This window comes from Dermochelys coriacea, chromosome 1, assembly GCF_009764565.3.
Source record: "Dermochelys coriacea isolate rDerCor1 chromosome 1, rDerCor1.pri.v4, whole genome shotgun sequence".
NCBI lineage: Eukaryota > Metazoa > Chordata > Testudines > Dermochelyidae > Dermochelys > Dermochelys coriacea.
In genome coordinates this window covers 302,064,731-302,090,998 of record NC_050068.2, presented here as the reverse complement: position 1 = coordinate 302,090,998, position 26,268 = coordinate 302,064,731, and the positions used below count along the sequence as shown (strand labels likewise).

The following is a 26,268-nucleotide window of genomic DNA, read 5'->3' as shown; positions in this document are numbered from 1 at the left end:
TCCAAAACCTTTTGCTTTTGAGTTGAGGTTTCAGGTGATTTTAAGCATATACTATCTCATGAGCATTGCGTTAAAAACAACCATTAGTTGTGTGTTTGTACAGCTCCTAGCACAATGGAGTCCTGGTTCATGACTAGGATTTCTAGGCACTCTGGTAATACAAATAATTAATCCTATTAATATAAATAAAAACTAGGAATTTAAAAATAAAGCTTTCACTACTTAAACAAGATGACTGTCACTCAACCAGCCACAACTTTAACTGCACCATTGGACTTAGAGCAACGTAGTAGTAGCCTAAAGAGGAAAATGTTATATAGGAGTTTTTAAAGTTAATCTTATAAAAATATGCCCAATGCAACCATATGTAAGTGAAAGTTTGAGGAAATAAGGCAATGAATGGAGGCCAATGACTATATGATTTATAATGGCACCATTGGAATCTTCTTAATGAATGCCTTTTCAAGATTTTTTGTTAATTTAGTTCTTAAAGGAGTTCAGTGCAAGTGTGGTGTAAAAAGCATTAATGCCATCATTTCTTGGCTAATTTATACGTGTCTGTGTGTGTGTGTGAGCGAGCATGCACACATACACTCATGGTTTGGAAATTAATGGAAGAATGAATGAGACTTCTAAATATTATGTCTTTTTGCTTTAGTGGTGTTAACTTGTGCATTTGTATTTTGTTAGCTTTTGCAGCTTAGCTCACTTGTGTTGTATCTGCTGGAATAGAGTAAAGTTGTGGTCGCTCTTTGGGTGAGAGTCCATATTTTGTTTGAGAAGTGTAAATTTAATTTTTAATTTCCTTGCTTTCTAATTTTTCTTTTTTAATTAATAAATTCATGAAAGCTAATGTATTTACACTTAAATCACAGATATATACCTTAACACCATTTTGTCAAAATTGAAAGTGGAGAATGTACTATTGTTTATAATGTGGTTACGGGCTCACTGGGCATCTCCTATGTACTACATACCTATGCATTGAACTGGAATCTTTTTTAAAAAATGGCGAGTACATCTGCTGGAATGAAATCCTGATCTATTAAAATCAATGGCAATTTTGACTTCTCTGGATTAGGTTTTCACCTGTGGGTCTTAATCCATCACATTGTTGTGCAGTTGGTGGACAGGAGGGAGGGTAAGGTTTATTTTGCTCTATTACAAACATGAGTGGAAGCTACTTGTAGTCAGAGACTTGTTTAAAATCTTAATGAGCTGAAATAAACCTTAAAAGCCTTGCATGGCCTCGCCCTTATGCCCAAAAGCACAGGTTGAAAGGGGTGTGAGAATGGGTGCATCTGAGGAGGTTTAAATGCAATCCTTCACATCAAATTGAGGCATTTATCTACATGCCCCACCTGTTTGGTCTTACTCCTGTTTCTGAGTAGAAGTAACTTGATGGCTGTGCAGCAGTGCTTTCTTTAATGCAGGTGCGGATTTCCTTAGATCCCTGTTATGCTCAAAATGCTTCATCTTGTCCTTATATGCACAACTGTGTGCCTGTACTGTGCAGAATCTAGAATTGACAAGTGGAGAGCCTAATTTATGTCAATGTTTAGTTTATTCTTTAATTGTTTAAACAAAGTGACAATGTGGTTTTTGCACATACTTAGTTATGGGGTTGTAACATTCTCATTCTGAGCCCAGCCTTTTTTTGTTTCATTGCTGTTGAGTAGTTAATACATATATCTCTGCCACCATCTTAACACAGAACTAATCAAAGAAATATGATCTTAGAAAAAATGTAGCCTATGTAATAAAAACTAGAAACAAACTTCCAGTAAGTAAATATAAACATTAAGATCAGATAAAAGTTTTTAAATGATCCCATCTCCAAACGATTTTCCCATTTAATGTTTATGGTAAACAGAATTTCATCAAAGAAAATGTGACTCTTATTCACTTTCCTGACAGTTTCAAGAAAATCTCAGACTAAAGCAAATTTGCACTCTGATAGAATCCTACAAAACTATAATGATATTGAAATTTATGATACCTGTATAAAGGGATATAGTTATTTTCCTTAGTGTCTAAATCAACCAGTATCATTTGTTTCCTACTAGTAAACCCTAAAAGTTACCATCAAAAGTCAGGGTTCTTTAAACTTTCCATTCCTCAGATCAAATCACAAGACAGAGATCTTTCCTGGGACATCCCTGCTCCCAACCCCCTTGCTCCCAACCAACGGATTGCTTGGTTCTCAAAACATTTAATTCTACAGACCACCACAAAGAATTCCGCAGGTCTCTTGTGGTCCATAGAGCCCATCTTTAGAATCACTGATCTAATGGATAAATCTCATAGTCTTTATGCAGGTAATACTCCCATTGAAGTGAATGGATATATGCTCATTTAAGGATAGAAGTGCCTTGCCCTATTTAAAAATAACACTTAACTATTACATAGCACTTTTTGTTGGTATACATCAAAGTGCTTTTCATAGAAGTTAAAGTTCATTAGAACTGGGAAAAATGAGATGTGGAGTGGTGAAGTGACTTGCTCAGGGTCACACAGGAGGTGAGTGGCAGAGCCACTTTATTGTAAGGAATTTCTCCTTCTCACAAGAGATATGGAATATTTTCCATCTGAACAGCTAGAAATAGAGTTATCAATCTCTAATTTAAATGTTTAAGTATATTTTCATATAAAATGATTGGTGTGATTTTGACCAACATTTAGGTATTATATATGTCAGGTATCAGGGTTATAGGAGAGAATGAATGCCCTCGTAACTAGCCAAACAAACATATTTTCTTCACTAATAGAAAGTCAAGATAGATTGTCAATAGATTTTTAAATAAAGAGCATGATGATTTTAAATAAAGAGCATGAACAGATGTATTTATTCAGCTGAAACAAAAATATATTTTTCGTTTCAGTGGTTACCATTAGGTGTTCATTTAGTGTGCTATTTCATACCATTGTGCTGAGTTACTGTTGCTTGAAACAAATGAGATTCTCACCTCTGAGCTGTATCAGTAACATGTTCTAAATGTAGCTAGATTCCAAAGATTAACATACATGAGCAAGTTCTTGCTGACCTATACAGTACTTGCATTGTAATAGGTCATATTTCAACTCCTGTTTTTTTGATAAATAGCTTGGCTCTAAAAGCTCTGTCCAAGGTCCTGAAATCTCTTATGATATATGAGCATGTCTAGCTGATAAATTCTGATGCCAACCTGTGTGTGATAGTGATTCATCAGGTTTGTAAAATTTGTGTTCAGCAAAATGTATTGAATTTATAAAGATCCAAATTTGGGATATTTTAAAATTAGTACTGGCATGTTCTCCTTTCTAGTTTTAAACATCTTTCTGAAAATAACTTGCACATGGTCAGAAACAACTAGGATTTAATCAGAAAGTGTCAACTTTAACTTGAAAGTAAGTTATTCATTTGTAATATATCAAATGAGATGATTTTCTGTATTAGGAATGCTTACAGGCCAATGGCATTATGCAGCAGGCCATGAATAAGTGGAAATGTTAAATGTCTGTTTGCTAGTGGACACACACAAAAATGAACATGAAAGCACTGGGGAATTTCAAAGTTAGGGTTCTGACCTACACAGTGCTGCCAATAATTCCAGAGAAATGTTTATTTCAGGTAAAATCAGAAAGATAAAATCTTTAAAAATATTAAGTAAAAACCAAAATTCTATTTTTTGTTTCATATGCAAAAGACTTACATGTTATTTTAATAATTTTTAATTCCCTAAATGTACTGTTTTCATTCCCTAAATGGAAACTCCATTTTTCCTTCTGGCTTAGTTCTCTGTATTTGTATACACAACCACTAACTGGAGTAAGGTATCAATTTTGCTGATAGCTTCTTCATCTGTCTCTACCACCTGGAGGTCAACACTCCTTTAGCATGTCATACCTCAGTTTTGGACTACTTTTTCCACTGAATCCAGGAATAGTCAGATTTACTCCATCCATATAACAGAATTAGGGTTTAAATTTAGAGTCAGCAACAGTGTCCATTTGCTGTTTCAAGGCCCAGCCTTACTCCTAATGAATACAAGGGGAATTTTGCCATGAAGGCCATTGTGAGTGGGATCAAGCATTCATTTTATTTCAGTGTACATCATTCAGTTATTTGCATGTCACATCTTCAAAGCTGGAGAGATATTAATAAACCTTTAATTGGTAGTGGTTGCTGTTGTATCAGAACAGAATTGTGCAGACCCATAGAGAGATCCTAAATGTCAACAAGATTGCTAAATTCTGTTAAAAATTGTGCGAGTTTTCTGTGTACCAAGCAATGTAAACTTTAGACACTGTTAATAATTAAATTGGCCTTTTTATTGCAGCCAAAGTATTGGATTTACATTATTTGAGTCTAATAATTAAATCCAATCTTCAGGCACCAAGTAAAAAAATAAATCTAATTCGCTGACAGCAGTAGGTCCCTGTATGTTTCTCCTTTGGGTGAAGAGGTGTGTGTGTGTGTGTGTGTGTGTCTGTGTGAGTGTGTGTTTTAATAACAGGTAAAATATATAGTTATTACTTCATAACCATATGGATAACTGCTTTATACAGGTATTTATTGTGTTGTTTATTGCTGTTATACAGCCTAAAAAAACAGCACAAATTTCCTATGCGGTCAAGCCTGCATTTCAACTGGAAAATATATAAAGAGATTTATATAGAGAGATTTTATAAGACATAAAAATGAATTTGTTTATTGTCAGAGAGGAGCTCCCAGATGGATTTTCTTTTTTTAAGAAACAAACACGCCAAAAACTCTTTTGATTTTAATCAAAAATGTATTTTTCCTCATAAAAAATGTTTCACATACTCACTGTGTCTACTCTACAGAATTTGTCCATTTCATTACACCACGTGTCAATTCTAGTTTATCTGGTCACTGCAAAAACACACTGCTAGTATGTGTAATACAGCACAGGAGGAGGTATTGCTCAGTTCTACTACTCTTACTTAAATAAAAAAAATACAGAAAATGTTCTTGGCTACTTGCACTGTATTCCAGACTGAAAAGTCACATGGAAGTTCTAAAAAAATGGAGTAATTGTATTTGGTTGGCACAATACCCTTAGAAGCCAGTTAGTTAAAAATCTTTTTTATGCTGAATCAGTACATGTTCCCATTTGTCAATACCAGCAGCAACCGGAGTCTGATCTCTAAAGAGTAATATTTTTTTTTGCCTTTTTATTTAGCACAACTGCAGTCTTGTGCTTTTTCAACATTGGTGTTTACATTGATGTTTCATGACATATTCGTTGGTACTCCTATCACAGTTGCTTTTATTTCCAGTGCTGTGCTTTTCTCTTTGCCAGTGTCCCAAAGACTAATTAGAGGAGGATAAAGTTCATTGAGTGAAAAGGATTGTTTCTTCAGGTAATTACTTAAATACCTGTGTCCTGCATCACAGTTAATTTCTTGTGAGATGCAACTGTAGAAAAATACCACAAAGATGACTCCCAAGAGAACTCCAAGGCAGGCAAGGAATCCTGTTATGTTGGTCTTTTCATAATCTTTCACTGCAAGGTCCAATCCTTTTGTGGTGACATTGACACATTGTTTTTTATTCTGCTGGTAGATGGTGGGAATGTCTATACAAATTTCATATTCAGTTGATGGATTTAGATGAGTAAGATTATATACCTTTATATCAGAGGGAATTCGAACACTCTGTGCAGCTGGAGAGTTCTCAGTCTTCTGAAATGCAGTCCATCTAATGCTGGATTTCAGAATTTTAGAACTTGCTTTCCAAGACACCAGAATAGAATTAGATTGCACTTCTTTTATTTTAATCTTCAAAGATCCATTGCTGTCTTGGGGGAAGGAACCATCCACTTTCATCATAACTGATTTTAAATCTGCTCCAACTAGGTTAGTTGCTATGCATGTATATAGTCCACTTTCTTTTTGTGTAACATCACTTATGTCTAATGTTCCTTCAGAATGGACATAGTATTTATCAGTAACCATATTAGGCAAAAGTTTGCGACCTGATGGTGTTATCCAGTATATTTCAGGTTCGGGTTCTGCTGTTGCTCTGCAGTGTAAAGAAACATAGCTGCCAGTTTCTAAATCCAGAGTTGAGGGAAAACTTTCAGGCGCTATCAGTGGGAGGCAGATTTCCATCATTTCCCTAAAGTGTACCTGCCTCACATTCTGGCCTTGAAATTCTGGAGGATCCACACAAAATAATGAATCTGGCTCCATGAATCGAATGTTGGTTTTATTCATGTTAATCCAGCGGATGACACAATCACATCTGATTGGATTGCTGTGTATACTGATTTCTTTGAGATTAGGCAAAGAGTCTATTGTATTACGGTACAGGGCACTAAGTGCATTACTATTGAGCATGAGTGATTCTAGCTTGGGAAGTTTATAGAAAGCGTTTGGATGGATGTATGATAATCTGGGATTATTGGTAGCTTCTATTTTTCTTAAATCTGGCAAATTGTTAACAGCAAGACTATCTATAGAAATTAGTTCAGGCATGTTATTAATTCCCAATTCTTTTAGGTGCAGCATATTGCTAAAATCTCCTCTTCGTATTCTGTTAATGGGATTCTTATTTAGATCCAAAAATTTGAGATTTGTAACCTTTTGAAGAGCAACATGGGGCACTTTAACAAATCTATTGTCATAAAATGAGATGCTTTCTAAATTGTTAAGGCCAACCAAAGCATTATCAGGTATTTCAGTGAGATTTATGCCTGCTAAAACCAGGCTGCACAGATTGATAAGAGGCTTAAAGTTCATTTCTTCGATTCTGATGATTGGATTTTCTCCAATCATGAGAATCTCAAGGTTAGGAATAGCTTCAAACCACTTACTGTTGATCATCTGTAGGCTATTTGAATTGAGATGAAGTCTGAGAAGATTATCAAGGCCTATAAAAGCTCCTGATGCAATTGTGGAAAGCAAGTTGTGATTAATGTAGAGTTCTTGTAAATTGTTCAGTCCAGACAGACATTCTTCAGGCAGCTCAGTAAGTTTGTTTTCCTCAAGGTACACTGAAAGAAGCTGTGGCATCTTTCTAAGGTTAATATTGATCACTGAGGATAAATTATTTTGAGCTAAATCAAGACCAGTAAGGTTCACTGGGAAGTCTACTGAGTGTTCAATTTTTGCAATGTTGTTTGTCTGTAGAAGTAGAACTTGTGTGTCAGCAGGCAGTCTCGTTGGGAAATTAACAAGGCCTAAATCATTACAGTCCACTGTTGGAGCTTCCATGTATATGGATCTTGGGGTAAACCAAGGTCTGATCTCACATGTACATGACTGAGGGCAGTCTACCTTTTTATCTACAGCTTGTACAAATGCAGTGATAGCTAGGCCAAGTAGAAAATGAATTTTGAGTGGCATGTCCTTCATCTTAGCTCAAGTCTTCAGAAAAATAAACGGCCCTTAAGGATACCACAGATGCTGTTTTTAACTTCAGTAAGAGCTGGTCATTTGATAAAACAAATACTTGCATTTGTCAAATGATGAATGCCAAAGAAGCATAAAGACTTTCTTCCTGAAAATAAGTGATAACCTCGTAACCACCTTCTCCAATGATAACAGGCATGCTGTGGAAATGAAGGTCACTGTCTCCTTGATGCCATAAAACTGATAAGATTTGTGATGATGAAGCATGTATAGATGGTCATAGAAGATTAAGCAGTTCATTTATTTACTAGTATTAACTTCAGATCCCATGATTGATTAGTGTTGGCAGGAATGACAGGATGACCTAAAATATAAGAAGAGGAAATAATTAGCCATCTCTCTATAATATTAATTATTGCACATAAGAAAATAAAATGGCTGTGGTTTCTAGAGTATTGCAGTGGCATATATTCAGCATAAATAAAGTTAATATAGTAATATGTCTTGCAGCTTGTCACTAGGGTACTTAGCTCTCCAGCAAGCTGAAGTTCCAAAAAATAAAAAACAAAATATATCACTGAGATTTTTCCACATAGTTCAGGCTATTTTAGAATATTTTTCTTTCCTACTATTATCACCAAAAGCAGATTCTGCTATATTGGCTTTGAAAACTTAACCACTGAGCTAAATCTTGCAGAGTATGAATGTTTACTCTTTGAACACAGAGTTTATAAATATAAAGAACATAATTTATATGTAATCTAGGAAAAAGGAACAGTTGCATTAATATATACCCAAAATGACTGCATCCTGAGACATGCCCGTGAGATATTTATACAGTAACATACAAAATTGATAATGCACGGGTTTTATCTTTTCCTTATTCTTTTATAGCTGCTATTCTGGGAGCAAGCTTGATTTTTTAAAGATATAATTGGAGGGGAAAAAGTGTACCTTGTAATAAATTGTTTGTCATACTGGAAATTCAATCTAATTACTGCCTGTCTTATTTTTACTTTAAAAATTTTACATTGCATTAGGATAACAAAGGGAAAGTGCCTTTATTGCAGTCAGGAAAAAAAAGCACACTTAGCTGATAATGCTTTCAACTCAGAGTCTGAGTTCCACCATGAAGGTGCCAAGTCTCCGCAGTCCTCACTGACTTCAGTGGGTACTGAGGGCTCTCACTGCCTTCTGAGATGTGCTTATCGTGTAGAATTATGCTTTAAAATATATTCAGCAGTCTCTCGTTGTCGGAGAACACTTCAATCTCTCCGGTCACTTGATTACAGACCTGAGAGTAGCTATCCTTCAACAAAAAAACTTCAAAAACAGAATCCAACGAGAGACTGCTGAATTGGAATTAATTTGCAAACTGGATACAATCAATTTAGGCTTGAATAGAGACTGAGAGTGGATGGGTCATTACACAAAGTAAAACTTCCCCCCCTCCCCTTCCTGCTGGTAATAGCTCATCTTAAGTGATCACTCTCCTTACAGTGTGTATGATAAAACCCATTGTTTCATGGTCTCTGTGTGTGTATATAAATCTCCCCACTGTATATTCCACTGAATGCATCCAATGAAGTGAGCTGTAGCTCATGAAAGCTTATGCTCAAATAAATTTGTTAGTCTCTAAGGTGCCACCAGTACTCCTTTTCTTTTTGCATACAGTGTCTGTCTCTGGAATTAACCATACCTTATACATTTATTTTTCCCTTTGTCTTTTATGTCTAGTATTAAAATTCACAATGGCATAGTTTACAAACACTAAGATAAGGTCAGTGCTTCATTGATATTGATAAATGCATTTTGAAATGTCACTGGTATGGACAGACGGAAACACTCCACAGTTGGCAAAAGGTTCCTGTCTTCAGAGATATAAAGCATATAAAATCTGAAATAGCATCTGATTTGGCTGTTTTCCCGCCATTTGTTGGCACCAAGTCCTTATCTATAAAACTGACTTTCACATTACAGATAACTAGTATGTGTTCTGCTAGTGATAAAAGCTATCTCAAATTAAAATTGCTGAAGTAAGCAAGAGAGGCATATTGCGGTTTCTCCATCCTTTCCTTTTTCTGCTTTAGAAGGAAAGCCTATTGATCTTGTGACCAATCCACTTATTTAAGATCTACGTTACTGCCTATATTTTCCTTGTTTTAAAATATTTGCCTTCTGTTTCTTATTTGCATCTTATCCATTCAGTACTGTATATAATTTTAGTTGCTTGCATTAACAAATATATGTGATTTGGTTTTTTTGTGGTACAGTGGTGGCTCTTAAAAAGTTGTCAGTTTTATTTAAGAAAAATAGATAAAGTTGCTTTAGTATCTTCAGCATTCTCTTCAACTTCCTCATGCTTACTCCAGTAAATACCTTGATTACTGTAAATACCATGGTTAAATAACTGCAAGTAATTAATTAATTATCTAAGACATTTGGCAGTTTTTGAGGTCTTCTCTTTGAATACATATAAAGATTTTTCATCACTTAACTTTACAATATAACTATATTAATAAAATAAACAGAAAATGTGTGAGCTAAACATACAGAAAACAGTCTGCTGCTTTGGAGTTTTATAATACATTTTTACGGCAATGGTCCAGATCATCCTGAAATGCAAAGAAACACTGGTACAAAATAAGATAATTAAAATATAATCTGTTCCTTCATTTCTTGAAATGAGGTAAACTTTAGATTTACAAAGAAATAAACGTATGCCTGGTCAGTTAATTCTTGTAACTATGGGCTTATCTAGATGTAGAGTTAGTGTGCGAAAAGCTGGGTAGTTAAATATACAGTGCACTAGCATGCTGCACACAAAGTCTCCATGTGGACCCTACTAACTGCCTAGGTAAATCCTCACATTACTAATTTATAGTCGGGAAGCATAATGGAATAAAATCTCATTCTGTGAGCAAGTTAGTGACAGAAAGGTAAAGGAGATATCATTTGAGTCATAAAAATCTACAGAATCATAACTTCAATGGTGTCATCCTCTGTGGCATGGCAGGGGGTGGCGCTGTCACCCCTCCCCCACCTCCCCACTCCCAGCTCCAGCTCTTCTGGTTGGTGGAAACTTTGATAATACAATGTGGTCAGAAATGTGTTGAGTTGGATGTCATTCAAAAGCCCTTTTTCCCACGAGCACCATGGTATCAAACATGACAAATCTAGAACAAGTATTCAGATATAAATTAGAGAAAATGTTTTAAAATGAATGCTTTTAATTATACTTTAACATAGGGATGCATTGCCCACATTAAAAAAAAGACATTGATTTTGGAAATCTTCGAGAAGACACCTAGCCTTGTAGGACTGAAAACATTTATTCATTAAAGTCACCATTGGTGTCGTTTCCAGCTAGGCAGATTGCTAGACATGTTGTCATATTGAGCCTCATCCATGCCACACTTGTACATCTTTATACAAGGCAGGCTGTTGGCCAAATATTTGTAGAGTAGTGAGCATCTAGTCTTTGCACAGGAGCCTTTTATTAACTGAAGGATTGGTTAAGGAGTGCATGGTATTTCATGCATAACTGCTGTGATCAATCCATCCTGCAAGACCCATCCATACCCTATGGTGGGAGGGGAGTAGTTTTGGATGTGCTTGATCATGTGGAGCCACTATATTGCTTGATAATTTTCCCTCTTGATAGCAGATATAAATGCATCCTTTACCAGTGGCAGTTTTTCTCCATATACTTCTTGGAAAACATCCACCAAAGTAGGTCTACAAGTGTCATGATATTGGTCTTCCAATGGTAAACTTGGCATATGAATGCCTCCTGTGCATTTATTACCTCATCAGTGTCTGTCTCAGCTATTCCGAGCACCTTCAGAACAAGGAGAGAGTCTTTGGAGGCTGAATCAAAGGCCTTCCAGTAAGATAATTTCCTTCCATTAGTGTAACATCCTGAAAGGGAATGGAAACCTAGTAGTGCTTTGAATGGTCCAAGTGATAGGAATACATCTCTGATGAATCTAAAATGATTCAGTTCCCCAGCAACAGACACTAAAACAGAATATTAATGAAGTCTTGGGTAGTGTCTACCACTGGAACATCTATGTCTTGTGAAAAGATCTAGAGTTTTGTAGCACTTTTCTCTGTGGCAATGATCGCATGCAAGATAATTTTAGTGTCAGTTTCTTGTGGGAATGATGAAGAAACTCCACTTACCAGTGAGAGATAGCAGCTTCATTTTGCCATGTAACAATGAAATTCTTTGAGCAATTTTTTGCATGTTGGAGCTTTTTCCTGCAACGTATGCAGTTAACTAGACCTTCGTTGGAGTATCAGACAGTGACTTCTTCATTGTTCTTCATTCATTCTTCTTCTTCAACACTGGAGATGTTCATGGAGTCAATGATTTTGTACTGGACAGGTGCAATACCATGGAATCTCTTCTTTTTGGTAATATTTTAATTGATTCCTCTGCATACATGTCAAACGCAAAGTGGACTTTGTCATTGGTCCAGTATTTTCTCTGTAGCCTCATAATGAAGTGTTCAGCCAAGTCTTGACAGGTATTAACAGTTTCTGGTTTGTTGAGAGCTCATAGCACAAGTGTACCATTTATGATTGCTTCACTGAAAGGTCTCTGCTGGCATAAGTTACCCTCACACAGGTGTCATCAGGTGCTGGATTAACAAAAGTATAAATGTGCATTAGTTTTCTTTTGGCCTGACACATATGCATTGTTCCACTGCATTGGAATATCAATCGTGTTTCCATGGAGAACTTGTACTTTCTGAAAGTGTCATGTAGATCAACATCATGCTGGGATCTTAACCTGACCAGGAGAAGAACAAACAATGACCTGTCTGTGGTTAGCTCTGTAATTGCCCTTCATTCTGTAATTATCTTCATTCTGACATTTTTCTTTGCATTTGAGCACAACTTTAGTCTGTCCTTTTTGATTGGATCCCGTAGATTGATGGAGCTTTCTATAGTTCTGTGAGTTTTGAAGGCTTCATATAAGTCATGACCCAAAGTAGCCATTTGACTGACAATTTTAGCTAGCTCATCACTGAAGACTGCTTTTGTCATGATATTCAAGAGGTCCAGTCCATCATACATGAATGGGTTGTCAGTGCAAGTAAGCTCATCCTTTAGCTTTAAAATTACCTCTTTTTGGCATTTTAACAGCATGAGTCTAGTTGGTGCTTGGTTATTTCTGGTGCTTGGGGAAGTCATCCCAGCCATACTTAATGTTTTGTTTGAAATTCAATAGTGTTCTTGGGTTGTAGGGAAAAACCAGGAAAGAGTACTTGTATGCTGTGTAATGCCTTTCAACCCCTAAATGACTTTCATTGCTCTGTTCTCACATGTTCTAGGGGTTTGTATGAATGAAGAGTACCGAAGGGAACTGGCAACCTTTTAACAACTCATTTTCCTTTTCAAAAGGAAAGAGTCAGACTTTTATTTCAGTGAGTTACTAGGCAATCATCACAGAATTGTTGGTTAAATCTAAAGCAAAAAATTATTTTCAAAGCAAAAGAAGTCTTCCACATGTGCTGGCATCTTCAATGTTTTCCTGATGCTTGATGTAATTCCGTTCCAACCTTTCCAAATTAATTTTTATGGATGCACTTTTATAGCATGCAGCCATTACATTGCTTGATAAATTGCCAATGGTAAATGCTCCCCTTGTCAATGGCAGTTTTTCTCTTTTTGTCTGCTTCTTGGAAAACATCTGCCAATGTTCGGTAAAGTGCCACCAAGCATTGTGTTTAACCAGCTTCTCTGCTATAGTATTTGCCAAAGATCCAACTACTAGTCAATACTCTTTGACTCCCCATTGATGCCTAAAAATGACTTAAGACCAAAGTAAAAATAAGGACTTCATAATAAATTACTTTGGGATTGTTATTCATTATGTTTGGTAATGTATGTAATGTAACTCTGGGCATACCGTTTACAGTTGCACTGCAGTAATTTCTGGCTGGATGCTGACATCTTAACCAGTGCCTCATTACAACTCTTGTTATAATAAACAAAGCTGATAATGAGTACCACTGAACTGCTTCTTTTTTTTTTTTTTTTTGCCAGTGATAGCAAACCAACTTGGAGCAATCCTCCCATTTATAATCTGTAGCATTAAAAAATAAATAAAGTACCATATTCTAAGCATTAGCTGATAACACACTTTTGTCAGTTGAGGGCCACAATTTAACTTTGCAAAGGTTTGACATGCTTGTGTTAAAAATCAGCTTTTTAAAAATTATACTTTAAAACATTTTCTCAAAGATATATTTACATAATTGTTCTAGATTTGTCATGTTTAGCACTATTGTGTTTTTTGGAAGGAAAGAGCTTTTGAATGAAGCCCAACTTGACTCATTTCAATTGACATTTTCAAAATTTCTATCAGACAGAGGAGTTGGATGTGGGGGCGGGGAGGAGAGGGAGTTCCCCCCATCATGCTGCAGAGGGTAACATCATTGAAATTATGATTCTCTAGATTTTTACAAATCAAATGACACCTCCTTACCTTTCTCTTATTAACTTGCCCATGGAATTACACCTACTCCCAGACTGTTAGGTCCCAGTCCCGCAAGCTGATCCTTGCATGCAAAGCCCTGTTTCTGTGTACTGCCCCATTTACTAATGGTCCATCTGCAGGGATCAGCTTGCAGTGCCACATCCTTATAACCAAACTATGTTTCAAAATGCACAGATGCGACTCCCTATGTTAAAAGCAAGGTTAAAAAGATGGGTCCAGTCCAAAATCCCTGCTTCGGTAAACTTCCCATTGATTTCTGGTATTCTACTTAGGGTATTTTATTACAATAATTTCTGTGGAATTCAAACCTTTTTATAAGGATGAAAAATGCAAAAGTAAACTAGCAATATTTGAATAGTCATTGGAAATTTTACCTAACTGAGGCCAGATTCACAGAGGGACTTAGGGAAGTCCCAGATTTAGGTGCCACTGGTATTCGTAAAACTCCCACTTTGCTGCTGAAGTGTATTGGTGCCTAAACACAATTGGTGCCCAAGATTTTTCAGTAAAACTTCCCTAGATGCCTATATTCCTCACTCTGGGAGTGTGCACTGCAGCCTCACTCTAAGCAGTTGGATAACTAGCTCCCTCCTGAGTCCCAGAGCAATCCACACGCCTAAGCCCCTTTGTGAATGTAGCCTTAAGGGCTACTCTACACTATCAGTGCTAGCTTGGTGTAACAAATTGATGCAGCTGCGCCACTGCAGCGCATCTGGTGAAGACGCTTTATGCTGATGGGAGAGAGCTCTCCGTCAGCGTAATTACTTCACCTCTGTGAGAGGTAGTAGCTATGTCAGTGGGAGAGCATCTCCCGATGACATAGTGCTGTCCACACCAGCGCTTAGGTTGGTGTAACTTGTGTCACTTGTGGGGGTGGCTTTTTCACACCCCTGAGCAATATAAGTTATATTGACATAAGCAGAAGTGTAGACCTGCCCTAAGTGACCTCAGAATTGGGCCAAATCAGTGTTGTTGATAATCATTAAGTCAAGCCAAGTCCATTCATTTTCCCCAAAGATAATTATACTCCTACAGTTAGTGTAGGGGATAAAATTAAAAAACAAAATGCAAATTAGGGGGATTAAATTTTACTCTTAGCTTTTGTATGGCTAATTCTTTAACTTGTCATTTGAAAGCAATTATTGTGTTTCGGCATTTGTTGGTTTTTTCCACGTTATTACAAACCACTCTATCACTTGTATAGGAATTGCAGGAAATCTAATTGACATTGTTCCACTAGAGACTGACACGATTGATTGATTGAGAGGTAAGCCAAGGACTGGTTTCTTTGTTGTGATTCAGTGAAGAGTACAAATTCAAGTACCACTTCCCCTTGATCTGAGAAAGTTTTAAAAATGTTTGACTCATTTAGTAACACTTAGTCACTTTTAAAATATACACTCATCCCTGTACTCAAGCCAAGCAAGCACTCAGTAAAACAATCTTTTTGCTGATAGCTTATTTGAACGTCTTACACTAGATAGTTAATTGCTCTATACTGGGGTTAAAAAGGCAATGGTATGAATACCGTGGATGAGGATGTCAAAGGAGCCTGAGTGAGTATGTCACCCATCTTTCACTGAGATTTAATGAGTTGGGTACCTGCGCCACTCAGACTCCTTTGTAACTCCCAGCCAAAGTGAGTTAGGTGCCCAACTCCCATTGGAATTCATTGGGAGTTGGAGATCTAACTCACTTGAACTTTTATGAAAAACCCAGCCATATCTGGAAGGGGAACCAAAAACCTCTCTTTGTGTTTTATTATAAATATGAATACTTTTCATTTAGACTAGGTAAAATCTTTCACCTGAGGATCACCACACTCTTTGCAGACATCAGTTCAGATTCACTTAGGATAAGTGTTGTTATTCCTTTTGTACAGTACAGGACATTGAGGTACAGAAAGATTGTTCTATAACCAAAGTCCAACAGGACACCTGTGTCAGAGTCAAGGAAAGTACTTAAAATACTTGACTCTCAGCCCTGAGTCTTAACCACAAAATTCTTCCTTAGCAGATACCATGTTTCATTTTAAAAGGTATGTGGTTTTGGTTTTGAATAATGTTACAATTTTGACAGCTTTGAAAATGTTCCTGAGCAATTTCTGAATGTGAATAGCAGTTATTATTTATTACTAGTGTCATATTAAATATTTTATCTAGTACTATGTGTGTGCAGAGTGCTTTACTTACTGCCCATCCAGGAAACCCTTATGCATGTATTTATTTTTATGTACATGAGCAGCCTCGTTAACTTCAGTGTTGGCACAATCAGGATCATAATGTCTAGGACATGGTCTCTGCCCCAAAGAGCTTACTGACTGACATCTAGCTCCTGCAATGACTTACATTCATGCTTTGCTTTTAATACATGTAGTCGGCTTGATTTTAGAAGGATTATTTGCATGTGTCAAGATAAGCCTGTGTATACATTTTTGCAGGATTGAGCCTTGATTAATCATGAGAAGAGAAGATGTTCAGGTAATAACATGGGTGGGGGAAGGAAATGGATAATGTACAGAATAAGGCTATCAGAGCGTTTGGGTGGTAAAGTGTGTGTCAGGTTAGTGGGTTTTTTTTAAAATATAATTACATTTTTATGTACGACTTCAGGTACCATAATGAATGGGAAAGCAGCAAATCCCTGGATTCCTAATGTAGATTTTCTGGTGCCACACTATGAAACCAAACCACAGAATCAAGTTGTGCAGCATTCATGCATTATGTATAAAATGATATGTAGAAGCTTAAATGTTTCTTACTCTGGCCACTGTGAACTTTCTTTATGTCAACTGGTTGTATTGATTTTTGGGTGGGAGGGGTGTTGGGTATGATTATTTTCTAACCATGAACAGAGGTGTACAAGGGACTGCAAAGTCAGAAGTCACTTGCAATTTACTGTTTAAAAAACTAACCTGCATATAAATTGATATTTTACATTCAACATTAGAGTGTGAAAATTTCATTTTCCTTTAAAAAATGAAGCCTTACTGCATTAAATGTTTATATTGGAAAGTAAATACTCTGTAAGACTTCACTTTTTAAACAATATAAAAAATGTGCAGTCTCTTTAATGTTGTATGCAAAATACCACTCTGTGTGTGTGTGTGAGAGAGAGAGAGAGGGAGAGAGAGAGAGATTATTTATGCTTCATGTACCTACTCAAGGTTTATATTGCATATGCAGTATTGGATGAACTATGAAAATAGATACCCAGGTATACTGGGAGAATTCTTGTGAAAGCTAATATGCCTCTGGCAAAGAGATTATCCAGTACTATTATCTGTCAACCAAAACTCCTATACTGAGGAATTATCAGGTTTGTCATTTTCTTGCTGTAGTGCAGTTAGATGCTTCCTGCTTAATACAAATTTATTAGATATGTAGATGATTTTATTCTAAGGTAAGAGTCTCCTGAACACCCTGACCGGTACTCCCTGTCTCCATTACACATTGCCAATAATAGTAAACAAAGGGTACTCTCCCCACCCTCTCCAATTCCAATACAAATTCCAAACCAAAATTTTCCTACTTAAAATTATCATTTTTCGGTATTAATTACTTCTGATTTTTTGAAGCTGAAATACTATGGTAAATTAGATCTTTATGCAGCCCAATCTGGAGTTTTTGGGGGAATTATCCACAAGGCCTTGCTTAGTTTTATTCAATCCATATTCACACAAAACTCCCATTTCAACAGGAATTTTTCCTGAATAAGGACTGCATAAAAACTGAGCAAAGTCTTTTGGATTTGTCCCTAATAGAAATGGATAAATTTTAAATTTGCAATTTTGAAAGTAGTAATAAGAAATACAAAGAGAAACTGAAGGGCTAGGAGAATTTATCCTGTTTCCATGAACAATGTATACGGCATTTGCTAAATTTCTTAAGAATACACTCATTCAAGTAGTGCTGCTTCATCAATATTTAATTTAAATGAAAAATTACACAGTTCTATTAAGTAGGAATTTTCTTGTGATAGCTTTTTTGTTTATGAGCTAGTGAAGATCTCTCATGTCTTTTATGTTATAAAGAATGCTTAATGCAAGTGAATAGAGTAATCAGTAACTGTTCCTTTAGTTTGTATACAACATTTTCTCATCTAATTCAGTACAGACATATAAGAATCCAAAACAGAGGCCTCCATGATGTCTGCTGCTATTTGCCTAAACCTCTAAGTATTGTTTATAATTTTAATACTGTCTTTATTTACTTAGAAATCTAACTTGAATCTGTTCCAAATCTTTATGGGCAGGTTTGTTATCCTTTTTGGAAGTCCTTTACCACTGGTTGAAATCCACCCAGACTTCTTCATTAGATATTATACTGATGTCTGTTGTTTTTTAAACAAATACGTTCAGTACTCTTTGAAAGTGTGTGATCCTTTTCAGACTAATTATTTGTCCTGTGAGCAATGATTGGTATGCCTTAATCAGCTTTGTTTCACTTTCTGTCATTGATTCACAAGGGGGCGTTACCATACTTTAAGCTGGGAAAGACATTCAGGGAATGGATAAACTGAAAGTCCTTTCTCATCACCGGAGCAACAGACAGCTAAGAACCAAGTCAGAGTGGAAAGAAAGGAAAAGAAGCACGTCAGGCTTTGGCAATCTTTCTTTTCCACTTCAGCAGTTAGAGAGAGAGTGATAAAAAGTAAAATTGCAGCAGATATACTGTAATATGCCCTGTTGGCAATAAGGCAAACATTTCAATTCACAAGGACCAATTTTGAGATGGCAAGCATTTTCAAAACACAGCTGTTTATACAAATCTACCTTTCAGATATGTCCATTGAGAGAGGCATTTCTCAATTCCTGCCGTTACAAACATTTTCAGCTGTTTCACCGGACAACAATTCTGAACGTGTCACTAAACCAGAAACAAGGGAAGGGAAGATATTGTACCTTGCTTTATTATAATTATAGCACTATGTAAAGGTTCTTTTTCTAATGAAAAGTGGAAAAGTTATGCATGTCTGAGTTGAGATAGATGGAATTTTGCACATGTTCAATTGCTGAGAATATGTGCTTCTTCCTCATTTTTCCTTCTGAACACACAATACACACTTTCTTTAGGTATACTTCTTGTTAATATTACAAGAAAAATTAAGACTAGAGAAGTATTGTTAACAGGAAGCAACCTTTTTATTTACAACTAAAATTCCTATTTATTTGATGCATTTGAAGAATTATATTTGGTGCAAGATTGTGATTTTAATATACAAAGTGGAACAGGGATTTTTGTGATGAGCAGTGTTAAGGTGCAGTTTCAGGGTAAACCAGCAAAAGACATTTTATTCAAACAGATATTTTATAATAGGCCTCATCCTGGGATAAGGGATGGATTTCACCTGCTCAGTCCCTTGTGCTTCAGCTGCTTGAAGTCCAATTACTTTGGCTTTGTGAAGAAGGTGAAGTGGATTTCAACCTAACTACATGGACTTGCTTTCTTTCCTTCTCCAAGGTAGTACATGGGAATAGTTTATGTAGAATCCTGCTTCTTTTTATGGTCATGATCCTAACAGTTGAGGAGAAAGGGACTGTTATATGTTCTCACTTGAAAAACATGGGACAAGATTTTCAGAAGTGACCATTAATTCTGGGTATCTCAATTTTGAGATGACCAACTTGAAATTCCTTAGAGGTGCCTGCTTTTCAGAGGCTGAATGCTCAGCACTTTTTGTTAATTAGGCTTCTTTCAGGTATCCTTAGTTGGATACCCCGAAATTAAGACACTCAAAATCATTAGTCATGTTTGACAATTTTAGCTTTGGTTATTGTTTATTGTTGTTTTTTTTTAAAAAAGTTGGTAAATTTCAGGTTCTGTCTTCAAATGGTTCATTTGTGAAACTAGAATTTGCAGTGCTCGGCATTTACTTACGTTGTGGGGTGCAAAGAAGACAGCAAAACCCTTTGTATTCAGCAGATTGATATACACTAGAAGCAATTTACAGTGGCTGAATTGTTACTTTAGCGTGTATGTTTAGTCTTACTTTGTTACCATCTTACTTCATCCTCTTTCTTTCTCTTTCCTTCCCTGGTAGTGACTTCTTGTAGTGTTTTGAAAAGTATTATAGTAAATAAGATGTATAGCAGTGGAAAATAAAGTAACTCAAGTAGTAGAAATAACATGATATATTGTTATCCTCTATTAGGAATGCAGCAGAGTGATATGCAGTGTATATGAACATTTATATTCTCAGATAATTGATTGTATGTGTTCTGTTGGAAGAACATTCCAAAACACTTGGATAGTTGATAAAGGACATTTCTTAAGTAGTTGAGGAGCTTTAATATGGCACCTCTACCTCACTTATTTTGAAGTAGGTTGCCAATGGCTGGTAAAAGCTGGACCAGGTAAGTGGCAGTTAGCTATGTGGACACTTGCCTGCAGGAAGCAGGTAGGGAAGGTGTTCTGCTAGGCACAGTATTTGATTTTACCATAGCAAACTACTACAGTAGCAAGCTACTATGTGAGTTCATTGTCAGGAGGATCCTGGATTAATTTTTCCAACATTTCAGATTTCCTCTATGTAGATGTCTGTTTTATATGTTTTTTAGATTTAATTGGACATTTTCTATCCATTGAGCATTTCTGACAATTTGTGTGAGTGGTTAGCAAATAAGGGGGGGGGAGGAGGGGAAGAGTTCCTTAAAGGATATTTTCTAGAGGGAAATCTTAATTTCAACACTACAAAATCACCTCCTTTACTGAATTTTGATCAGCTACATTTCTTTAATGATCCCAGTGTAAAGTGTACAAAACAATCTGGCAGGTGAGGTATTTAAATGAATGGAGATAAAATGTAAAATGATAGGAACATGTTAAAAACTATAGGCTTTAATTAAATTAGAAATAAATTGTGGACAAGATATGCAATTTTCTCATTTATGCTCAATCTCTTGCAGTCTGTAGTGATTACTCTGTTTAGTGAATTGCATCTATTTGGACTAATTATAAAGAAAACTTTAAAATGAATCTGAAATGTGATTAGCTTATGTGATTCCTGATTTAAATATCATATGATGAATGCATGATACTGTTATGTATATAATTTTTGTCAGTAATGCATTACCTCTATTGATTCCCAAAGGATTTTCATTTCTTACAATAAAAATGTTAATATTTTTTCATATATACGTTTATCTAAGCATGAAAGTGAGGCATGTATAGTGTTGTATAAAAAAACTTATTTTCTCAGAAGTTCAAAGAAAAATAGTAAGAATGTTCAAAAAATACTTTGGAAGGAGAATTTTTCCAAATACTTATAACTTTGTTTTTCTTCTCTAAGTATGTTATGTTAACAATGCTGTGCTGTATGAACATTTCACCACCTAACTGACTTTTCTATGTAGCCAGTAAAGGCTACAGAACAATTATGCAGATATAGTACCACTGTGGATTGTGTGGATCTGTTATTGGACCAATTTCTGTTGGTGAAAGAAACAAGCTTTTGAGATTACACAGAGCTCTTCTTCAGGTCTGGGACGAACATGGCTACAATTACACTGCAAACAACTGTGGATTTAGACAATTATAGTTTATTTTAATTAAGGTGCATCCATAGAGGCTCAACCTTCCTTTGCCAATCATTATGTCGGTATTGGAAAGCATTTATTGGCAGTTACCAAGGCAAGTAATAGGCAGGGAAACAGTCAAGTTCTCGGTGTGAATTCTTACCAGATTCTTCAAGCAGATGGCCAGCACTAAAGATAAGAGAGCCACTTTGGGCATGATTATATAAAGGCACCAGATCCATACAGGAGAAATGAAGTGCTTATGGCTGTTAAAATAGTCCAGTCAGTTTCAAACAGTGGCAGACAAAAAAGTATATTTGATGTTTTCCTCTTTATGGCTTCTAAAACATGAATGATAAACATGCACCTAACATCTAGAATTGGATGCCCTCAGGTGGCTACATTATAGATAGAGGGGAAAAATCATTTAATTTGGTTATTTGATTTGTGTTTATCACATTACATTTCCTCCTAAATATATTCACTTCTGATTTTTGATTCATCACTCAGCCAAACACAGATCTTTAGGCACTATAACAAAGTAGCCAACATAGCAAAATCTGACTTTATTTTGGTTATTGCTTCACTCATATATTTTTTCAAAGACTAGGGTTTAGGTTTAAAAGATGGGTAAAGATGTATTTATTATTTGACTGTTTGTCTCATGTTCATTTAATTTATTTTATATTGTCAATGTTTTTAATGTCTGGAATGGCTTTCAGGCCCAAATGTTATTTTCCCTTGTAATAATGGATGTAGTGCCAGTTTGAGTCAGTTTTAGAGAGAGGCATATGATGTTAAATATCTTTTTATTTAAAGAGAGAAATCATCTCCAGTGTATATTGTATTGCTTTACATTGGAAAACGCTTAAAGACCTAAAAAGGCATTGTGACTATAATTTGTATCAACAGAATCAACACCCCTTAATGTTTTGTCTCAATATTCTACACAGTTTAAGGAATGTAAATTGAAGTTCTTTGTAAATTGTAATGTATCTTTAGGCATAATGATAAGTGGAAATGTCCCCAAATAGCACTATTAAATTCATTTTGATATGTTAAAAATAGTGGATGAAAAATGTTTTGTATTTTTTCCTGTAATTTAGGTCCAATTTCTTTTACTTTATAATTTTGGATGATTAATTTTATCCTGAGCCACAGGGGCAAACAGGTTTACAATGGACTATTAAACACAAATAAATATCTTTAACTTTGCTTTAGGCTTTGTGAAGAAGTGGATTGATGAAAAGATAGTTATGGGTGCTAAAATTGACAAGTGATAATTTGTAAAGCAGAAATTACTCATAATATTCTTTGCTAAGAATGGGAAATGTAAGTTCTGGTCTCTGCAGTGTTTTACATTAGTTGGAGTGATTTATGCATGCTCATAAATTACCAGCTGGTAGAGATACTGTCATTTCTAATTCCAGAAAGAGTTGTGATTTGTATTTATTTTTAATTATAGTTTTTGCTCAGCTGAGCACTTAATTAATAATAATACATGTTATGTTGATTTTTGTACATGATTAGCAAAACAAATGATGTTTCCAAATCTGAAGTTATTGTCATTTCATGCCTATATGAATATATTCAAACTCTTCATCAGCTCTAATCTACAATGTAAGATTATTATGGTTCCTTTCGTATTGTCCCAGGAACAGATACATTAGAATGCAAATCCTTTCTATTTTTTAAAAAAAAGAGCAAAAGGGAAGGATAAATATACTATATCACACATATAACTAAATCCAATATCACTTTTCTAGATTTGGTATTGAAGGTGAATTAATCATACACTTCCAGAAACATTAACTGAATCTCCTTAAAGTCTTCTTGCTTTCCTTTTAAACTAAAGGTAATTTGAGTCCAAGTTTGCTAACTCACTTAACCCATTTTACCTCTCTGTGATGTTCAGACTTGCAGCCAATTTCCTTTTTTTTTTAGTATAATCCTTTTAGTACTTGCTCTTAAAAGGATTTTTTTCTGTGCTTTGTTTAAATTGACAGGATCACTCAAATCCCTTAATATTAGATGATTTGGCTCACTAGCAATGTCACTGTCCAGGATCACTTTAATTTAATTTGTTCCCTGAAAGGCCGAGGACATATCCATATAATAAATTTGTATTTGATTCTCAGCTGTTCCAGCATTTATCATTTTTACTCAATCTTTCTGCATTTTGGACACAATGTCTGAGCATGATCTGTAGTATAAATTTTAATGTTGGGTCTAATGTGCATGTTCTTGCATAGTTTTGTAGAGTATTTTACTGTTTATAAATTTACTGTGACCCATTGTGTTATCAGTTTGTTCAAGATTTAGGGATAGATTCTCCAAATTTGTGCACGTAAGTGCACTTATACATTGGTGTCATCTTAATATATGATGCAAATACCTAGGCACACAAATAAGCTTTTTGTGCATGAGCATAGCCAGCTGGGTATTGCATACCCATGCATATATTAGGCATGCACAAATGTATGTGTGAATGTGCATGTACCTAACTTTGAAAATATGGTCCTTATTACAAATCAATAGGAAGGAAGTACACTAACAATTCTTAGTCTGGTGTTATATGAAAATACCTCATATGTTTAGTAGTGGGAGTGGGGATGTTAAAGTGAACAATCTTGTTATTTGTTGTGGGTGAAGGGAGAGGGATTAGGCATTCAGATTATTCTTTCTGTTTGTGCTTGTAAAGGTGAAGCCAGATAGTGGATCTAGATAGAATGTTGGGACACCAGTACTGACTATTTATTCATGTCAAAGGACCACTTATAGAATATATATATATATAGAAATGTCAAGGAGGATGGATTATTTCAAAGCATTGTGTCAAGCCTTCATTTCTCCATTTTTATTTTTTGTTTCCGCATAATTGGTCAAATTCTCCTGCCCATCAGTGGAACAATTTGTCTGAGTAAACTGAGCTAGGTTTGACTTTAAGTATGAGTGATCTTGTTCAGCTATTTATGATTGATCTTATTCAGCCATTTTCTCTGACTTTCTTCTTGTTTCAAGTTACTATGTCTTTCAGAGATTGAGCTACTGTAAATTAACTGTGAAGAAATTATCCAACAAAATTAGTTCTTTTTTCAATTTGCAAATTATTTGTAACCATATTATGATTTTTACTCATATTTGCATTTGTGCAAATGGTTTATGCAAACATACTTCAGCCAATATATTGTTCCCAAGCTGTCTGATTCAACTCTGTGATTGATTTATTTACAATTCATTTTTCATGATATGTACTATTGGTAGGGCTGCAGATTTGTCTCAGCATTTTTTATCAAAAATCTCAGACCAGTTATGGTAAATTTAGTAAAAGGGTGTGTAAAGTCATGGGGTACCTTTTAAAGTGCAGGGGCTACATGGTGCATGTCAAGTCCAGCCCATGGGGGGGGGTCGGAGGCCCTGAGGGACTGGGAATTGCAGAGTGGAGCCTGCTCCATACTTACTCCACAGCAGCAACTCCTTTTACTCAGGATTGGTCAGGTTCTGCGATCCAGCCCATTCCTCTTGCCATAGTGTGCAGGTGGGGCCTGCTCCTGGGCAATGCCTCACCGTATCCCCCCACCTTCCTGGCCCTGGCACCTCTGGATTGCCTGCCCTGAGCTGGTCTGTGGTGGCAAAAGTGGTTGGGCCATGTCCCATGTGGGCCTAGTGGCTGGGCAGCCTGTGAAATCCTGGGCATGAAGAAAAATCCCACACTGACAGAAAAATCCCCATATCCATGACATTTTTACAACCATGACAATCCTGCAGCCCTAAACTTAGTCCCCAGAGCCATGTGATATTGTTTCTGTTACCTAAGTGATTGACTAAAACTTCACTAACAAGAGGAGAATGAATAAGGAATACTGATGTTTTGCATGTTGACTACCTGGATATGGATAGTTTTAAGAACATCCATTCCACAAACATTCCTGAGAATGATAACATTAATATTTGTGAAAAGTGAAAATAAAAGGTTACAGACAGAACTGAACTAAGCAAATATTTGAAATTTCCATTCTCACCTTCCCTCAGCTTACAGAGAATAGCAATATGTTCTTTTGTAAACCACTTTGCCATCTGTGGGTGACAAGTGCTATATGAGATCTAGGTTTTATTATTGTTGGTACAAAATATAATGTGCCCTAATATATTATTTGTAAAGGCAGGTGAATAGAGGGCACATCTTTTGAAAAAACTCAAGAACTGTTCCTCTCTCTGTGTCCAAATGCTAATATTATGGAAATGTCTACACTAAAAAAGGTCCCATAAACAATTCATTACAGAAATGCTATTCCAGTTCTCTCTTAAAAATATCTATATTTAATAGAACTTAGCATGTTGTTCCTGCTCTTTGAATTCACAAGCAATCTTCTCCAGAATGTATAAGGCTGTTGTAAGGAAGAACTTGACTGGCAAATATAGTGAAAAGTCTTATAGTTCTTTTATTAGACGCCCCAAGTATATGCTGTATCATCCTGAAGGGGGAGGCATACATAGAGGAACTATACACTATATTGAAGGTAGCAGTAAAGGGATAGTCATCAAATTTGTATTGCTGATTAAATTGCTCACTTTTGCAGAATAAAAAGTCATTGCTGCTTTGAAGGCTATAAGGAAGTTTCTGCACAGGTGTTCAGAGGTGTAATGTATATCCAAAATGGAAGAAACGTTTTAGTTATACATAATAGGCTAGATGAATCCCTCCTTTGGGAGGGGATCCTGGGAGCAGGAAATTTCCACGAGCTTCCCTTCACAGAGATGTCCCACAATTTCCTTGGGGTGTTGGCATTTGCCTCTGTTATTCCCTGTGGAAAAAGCAGTGGTATGGATCCCAAATCCCACATACTCCCAAGGTCTTTTAAAGGGATAAGGCCCTCCACGT

General features: G+C 35.9%; 2 protein-coding genes across 7 annotated transcripts in view; one reads left to right on the top strand and one right to left on the bottom strand.

The window, feature by feature from the left end:
* Positions 1-26,268, top strand: part of IMMP2L (inner mitochondrial membrane peptidase subunit 2) — an 832,928-nt gene that overhangs the window by 407,809 nt on the left and 398,851 nt on the right. The gene's annotated exons all lie outside the window — the stretch shown is intronic.
* The window catches only part of LRRN3 (leucine rich repeat neuronal 3), a 52,894-nt gene continuing 27,881 nt past the window's right edge, over positions 1,256-26,268 (bottom strand). The window contains exon 2 of the mRNA XM_038370927.2: positions 1,256-7,723. Coding sequence (XP_038226855.1) covers positions 5,236-7,362 — 2,127 coding nt within the window. The 5' untranslated portion in view covers positions 7,363-7,723 and the 3' untranslated portion in view covers positions 1,256-5,235. The remainder of the gene's footprint in view (positions 7,724-26,268) is intronic.